A 6558-nucleotide genomic window follows, 5' to 3' on the forward strand; every position below is an offset into this window, starting at 1 on the left:
GACAGGTCTGTCACTGTATAACACTGTGGGACAGTACTGGTGGGGACGGGTCTGTCTCCCTATAACACTAGGGTACAGTACTGTTGGGTAGGTCTGTGATGTGTTGCACACTCTGGGGCACACAAGAATACAGTCTCAGATTTGCTACAGTATTGAGTTGGCTACCACCACCCTTCTAGGCAACATATTCAAGATCATAACTGCAAAATTATTGCCTCATTTCCCTTCTGGGTTCTTTTATCAGTCACCTTAAATCTGTGTTCCTCTTGAAACTGACACTCCTGTCACTGGAAACAGGTTCTTCTTATTGTTTGAGCAGAATCCTTCAATTTTGAATCCATCGATGAAATTTTTCCTGAACTTCTTCTGTCGAGAGGACGATCCCAGTATCTCCAATCTCTTCATGTAATTGAAGTCCCTCATTCCTTTTCCCACTGTGTTCATTGGCTGCCTCCTTTCTCTGGCTTTGATGAGCACATCGCAGCCAGGACTATTGAATGACAGCACAGGGTCAAAGGGCCTAATGGCCTGCTCTTGTTCCTTGTTTGTGGGTATGTTTAAAGGATGGTGGATATATCACAATCCACATTCCAACCTTTTACCCATGGTCAGTTTAGGGACACAAAGCTCAGGCTTCTGCTGCTGAAACTAGCAGTGAGGAGGGATGAGTAAAAGCAGAAACGTTGGTGCACTGTTATAGAGGCACATGATAAGCCGGTGTTGAAAAGGCCCAAGATGCGTGCTGCTCCAAGTAATGTTTTGGGACAATGATGAAATGGAATAGATGATATTGCTGCTGCTTATTAATGTTTCCACCTTCTTCAGGGGTTTGTACACTTTTCAAAAGGTAGACACAAGCACCTTAGATGTTTCCATCCCATGCTTTTCTCTTGAGAGCGCTACTGAGACTGAAGGGCCCTTTGGTTCCCTGCTCTGAATATTTGCTTCTAGCACATGATTGAATAACTAAACACAGTATGCAGGCAGGATCCAACCTGAACACCAGAGTGTAGCAGCAATTCTGTCATCAAAGGACAGTGCTAGCAATGTGAAATAACACTGAGGTACACACATCACTGTCCCACAAACATCAGCACCCTCCAGTTAGTGCTTCCTGTAAACATAGGCTTACTCACACTGTACTGTTCCATGGTCAGGGTTTACCCCTGTCAAAATGAGTTTCCAGTTCTGTCCATTTTGATTGCTAAGTTATTCTTGGCTGAGCAACCCTAACCAGAGGCCTGCAAATTAATTTGATCATGCTCTGAGTGGTTGGGTTTACTGTATGGTGTTAGAGATGTGAGGTACTGACTGTGAATGTCAGTGACGGAACCTCCTTAAAAGGGACTCTATATTTCACTAAGTCAGTAACTGTGTCCTGCAGTCACTGGGTTCTGAGTGTGAACTCTTGAGATTTTGGGAGGGAGTGGTATATACTGTCTCCTTTTGTTGGAATAAAGCTAAATAACGTATGTGGAGCAATTTAATACAAAACAGTGGCTACACTCAAGCCTTGTAACCGGCAGTTTAATAATGTTTAACAGTATGACATTGATTATTAACTCACAGTAATTCTAGATTTTGAACTTTAAATATGGTATATTACAAGTGATTTTGAGTTTAATAACATTGCTTCAGCGCTGGTCATTATAGACGGTAGTGCTCACAGCCAGATCCCAATGTACTAGTGTTGGTTTTTAAATAACCTCAGAGTCAGCTGAGTATAACTGTGACAGCAAACATTGGCTGACGACAGGGTTGACAACTATGATGCCATACCCAGTTGAATATGTTGAACTCTTGAGTTCTGATCCTGTATTAAGTTGTGTATCTTAGTAACTGAGTCTTATTGCTCTCTGTGTTGCTGGTTCTTTTATGCATGCTGAGATTTCGATATATATTACACCCAAGATGGGTCAAAGGGGAGGCAATGGCCTAGTGGTATTATTGCTGGACTGTTAATCCAGAGACCCAGATAATGTTCTGGGGAAGCATGTTCAAATCCTGCCACGGCAGATGGTGGAATTTGAATTCAACAAAAAAAAATCTTGAATTAAAAAAGCCCATCTAGTTCCCTAATGTCCTTTAGGGAAGTAAACTGCCATCCTTACCTGGTCTGGCCTGCATGTGACTCCAGGCCCACACCAATGTGGGTGACTCTGAACTGCCCTCTGGATAATTAGGGATGGACAATAAATGCTGCCAAGCCAGTAATACCCTTGTCCCTTGAATGAATTAAAAAAACACCTGCCCAGGAAGTGTCTAACTGCTACTGATGCTCAGTGATGGGTTTAAATGAAGATTTTTGGTCAGTAATGTTTCACTTATTTTACTTCTGTATATTCTTGTACATAATGCCCAGAATCTTATCCTTGTAAATCACCAGCACAACCTGTAGAATGACCTCTACTGTCTCCCCAAACAGTTATTGAACTAAAACAACAATAGATACAATACTGCACACACTGGAAACCCGAAATCTAAAAGAGCAAATGCTGGAAACAGCAGATTGCTTGGAATTTGTGGGGAGAAAAACTGAGCCAAAAACTGAATTGTCCCCTCCCCTGGCAACTCTCCACTGTTCACCTTTCATCAGAACTGCAAAGAGTTAGAGAAGTGACAGGTTTTAAACAAGTGCAGAGGCAGTGGGGGAAGAATGTGCCAGCACAGATGATGACTATTGCTGACTATTTCCAACATATTCTGTTGTTTTCAGTGGTATGTCAGTAGTGTGTGTCACTGGAGAGATTGCATGAAGAGGGTAGTGGGATTCAGACAGGACACCACTCTGGACAGTACAAGTGGGAGAGCTGCCTAGTAGCACTGTCACAGGGGCCTCAGTCAAAGCTGTTGGGAATGCAGTCACTCACAGACCAGATTTTATTCTGAAGTCACTGTTAGATTTTCGGGATTCAGGTGCCTGAATCTGAGCCCAGCGGGGTCACATAGCTCAGCCTGACATCCTTTCATTTCCTTCTCTGCAGGGGTACGTTCCGCTTCGAGAAGCCGGAAGGTTCTCAGCTTGATGTTCGCATCCCGCCGTTTTCCCTGGAGAGCAATAAGGATGACAAGGCCCCTCCTGCTGGCTACAGCTGGTAGAGCTCCATCTGCTGGGACCCTGGGCTGGCTGACAGCAGGAAGATTCTGCTTACAACTTCACTGGAGAGGGGATAAAATGAAGGAGAAAGTCTTCCATTGCCAGTCCTTTAACAGATCTCCCTGGCTTGCTGTATAAACACCAATCACATTTGTCTGTTTTTGCTGAAGAAATTATTTTGGAAGTGCAACACTGGTACTGAATAATGTCTGTGTATCATTGAAGAAGGAAATGGAAGGATTTTGGGTGGGAGCTAAAAGTGAACCAAATGGGGTTTAACAATGATCAGTGCAAATTTCATGGCAACATTACTGAGACTGACTTTTGATTTCAGAATCAGTAATTGTATTTAAATCCCATCAGGTGCTCTGATGGGATTTGTTCTGGACCATTAGTTTCAGATTTTTGGGTTATTAATCAGAGACATTACCCATCACGCTGTCATCTCCCTGTTTAAAGGTTAGCATAGAACAGCACTGCACAGGAACAGGCCCTTCTGACCATGATGTTGTGCTGAATTAAAGTTAAGAGAGGAATTTTGGTTTTGGAGAGTTGGAAGTATCCTGTTCTTCAGAGTAATGTCTCGGAATCTTTAACATTCACTTAAACAACTGACAGCCAGGTGTTAGCTCAGTAACCACAAGGATAGCAACTTTGCTGATCTCAGCTACTTTCAGGCTGGAGACTGATGTCACTGAGAGTCAAAGGCTACTCTACACTGTTATACTGTATGTGAGATTTGCCTTGACGTGCAGTGCAGTTACACCATGGAAGTGGTTGAAATGTGATGCTACGACGTGAGATTATCTCTGTACCCTCCTCCAGCCCAACAAGTTCTCTCAGAACTCTGCAATTGCTGCCCCATTGGCGGCCATGCCATCAGCTGCCTGAGCCTTAAGCTCTAGAATTCCCTCCCTAAACCTGAACACCCCTCTCCTCTTTAAAAGTCACTCCTTTGACCAAAGCTTTTTATGTTCTGCCCAAATATTTCCATATCTGGCTCTGCATCAAGTTTTATTTGATAATTCTTCTGTGGAGCACCTTGAGAAGCTGAGCTATGTGAGAGACACTATATAAATGCAAATTGTTTATCTCCTCGTCACCGCAGAAAGGGTAGTTATAATTAAATTGGCCCACTACTGCATGGGCCGTGGCCTGCATTTCATGTATATATTGCTGGTACTGTGCCTCACATGATGCAGTAACCCATAGTGCTGATGATGAATTCGCTCAGCACTGAGTCACTGTGTTTGAGTTGTAGCATCCAACCTCCCACGGTCGTTCTTTATAGGCAGAACCAGGGATTGATAGGTGGGGGAGTGAGATCTGACCTCCGACTGGTTACATGACAGTGGTTAAAGCTGAGTTGGTTTAGCACCTGTTGTATTGCTGAGAGTAGGGATCGAAATTGATGAGGACTATGTATCAGACTGGGCTGCTGTTTCAACTCTATTGTCCTGCAATCCCTGGGGTAAGGTGCTTTTCGTCCGATTACTGGTGGTTGGAGGAGAGGCTGTTGCTGTTTTCACATTGTTGTTCTTCGTCAGAGTCCTGACTAGCATCTCCAAACCACTCCTGTGCTCAGACCCGATGCTGCAAGGTCAGGAAGTTCCTCTCTCGCCTGGGCTGTGGTGTGGTGTTCACTGGATAAATTCCAGAACGTACATCCTTGAAATAAAAAAAACATGGGACATTGCAGAGTGGGGCAGGAGCTGTGAGGTTAGTACCTAGTAAATGAGAATCAAATGGTTGTGTTTGTAATTGTATTGAGGGTTTGTAATAGTTTGATGGTCAGACCTTTAACATAGAGGACATTTAAACACCTCCAGACTCAGCAACACAATCTGTGCAGAATCCTTGATTAGTAAGGGAGCAACAGTTATGGGGAGAAGGCAGGAGAATGGGGTTGAGAAACACATCAGCAATGATTGAATGGCGGAGCAGATCTGATGGGCTGAATGGCCTAATTCTCCTACATCTTATGGAGAAAGAGGGCTCATTTAAGTTAGCACCACACAAAATATTCCTTTACTCACTGAGAATATTGTTCTTGTGGGTCTTCCCTTCTCAGAATGTGCAGGACAACAGTTTGGCGCTGGTTTGGCACCTTCATTCTGTCTGTTACTTTCTCCCTCTTGTATTTACCTAACTTCCTCTGAAATGGATCATTAAAAGAACAGCTTTTAAAGAGAATACTTGTCAGTGCAGGTTATCACAGTGTGGTGTTAGGTTTAAACTCAAATAGAATGATACATCACAGAGGAAGCCTTTTAGTCATCATATGTGAGCCAGCATTTTGAAAGTTATCAAATTAATCATTCTGCCCAGCCCTGTCCCTATGGCCCACTAAATCCTTCCTTTTCAAGTATTTATTCAAGCTACTATTGAAAATAGTCAGTTACTCTTGAACAAGAATGGAGGACATACATTTAAGGTGATGTGCAAAAATGGCAAGGATTATGTGAGGAGAAACTTTTCCACTCAGCAAACAGTGGTATTAGGGAATGCATTGCCTGGATATGCAGTGAAGGTAGGTTGAAGAGAGGCATTCAGGATTATTTGGATAGAAATAGGTGCAAGGGTATGGGGACTAAACAGGAAATTGATGTTAGGTGGTGATACTTGTTTGAGGAGGCAGTGCAGACACAATGGGCCAAATGGCTCCTGCTGTGATGTAACAATTCTGTGAAGCTGTTTCCACAACTTTCCTTCTCAGTCAGTGCTTTCCACATCAAAAACAACTCACTGCATAAACACAAGTATTGGTGCTGGTTATGTGGCTTTGCATTGGCACTAACTGTGAACCGAGCTCTGAGCAAGGGCTGAATCTGGCCTGAATATTGAGTGGCTGCAGCAAGCTGGAGGAGTTTCCCACAGTCAGTTCAAGCTGTGCTTCCCGTGGCAGGGATTCCAGGAATGTGCCGTGCAGAGAGGGGAATGTGCTGCTCTCCCAGAAGTAGCTGGCTACGTTTCAGAGTGCACGTTAAACCAGGGCTAAATCCTGCAAAGAAATAATTGCATTCCTTTCTCCCACTTTCACATTGACCTGTTGTTCTGATCGTTTTAATTATCAATGCAGTTAATAATTGTTTTCATATGGTACAGGCTGAGGCTTGTCCCCAGAACTGTAAGTTCCAAAATGTTTTGGCAGTTTACAACAGAATGCAATTTGCCTTCTGTTTAACCTTCTAGGTACTGGGAGAGATCCTGGCCCACTCAGGTTGTGACCCTGGGTAGAGAAACTGGGCAAATCGATCATGGGAATCATCACAAACACATCTGTAGTTGCCCACCTTGAAAACTGTCATTCCATCAGGGTCAGGAACTTGCATTTTGCCCACACTCCCTGGTTATAGCGTCCCCATCACCTGCTGTGACTGAGCTAATGCAGAGACAGGGCTGAGTGTCTTGAATATTTCTTCACATTAAGATCATCACTGAGCGTTTGCTGTTGTGGGTGG

The 6558-nt window shown here is 43.7% G+C and overlaps 1 protein-coding gene across 1 annotated transcript in view; it reads left to right on the forward strand.

Moving 5' to 3' along the window:
* The window catches only part of poldip2 (polymerase (DNA-directed), delta interacting protein 2), a 13451-nt gene extending 10164 nt beyond the window's left edge, over positions 1-3287 (forward strand). Inside the window, exon 5 of the mRNA XM_048612317.1 lies at positions 2985-3287. Coding sequence (XP_048468274.1) covers positions 2985-3099 — 115 coding nt within the window. The 3' untranslated portion in view covers positions 3100-3287. The remainder of the gene's footprint in view (positions 1-2984) is intronic.
* The last annotated feature ends 3271 nt before the right edge of the window (positions 3288-6558 follow it).

Source organism: Rhincodon typus, chromosome 26 (genome assembly GCF_021869965.1).
Source record: "Rhincodon typus isolate 14 chromosome 26, sRhiTyp1.1, whole genome shotgun sequence".
Taxonomy (NCBI): domain Eukaryota; kingdom Metazoa; phylum Chordata; class Chondrichthyes; order Orectolobiformes; family Rhincodontidae; genus Rhincodon; species Rhincodon typus.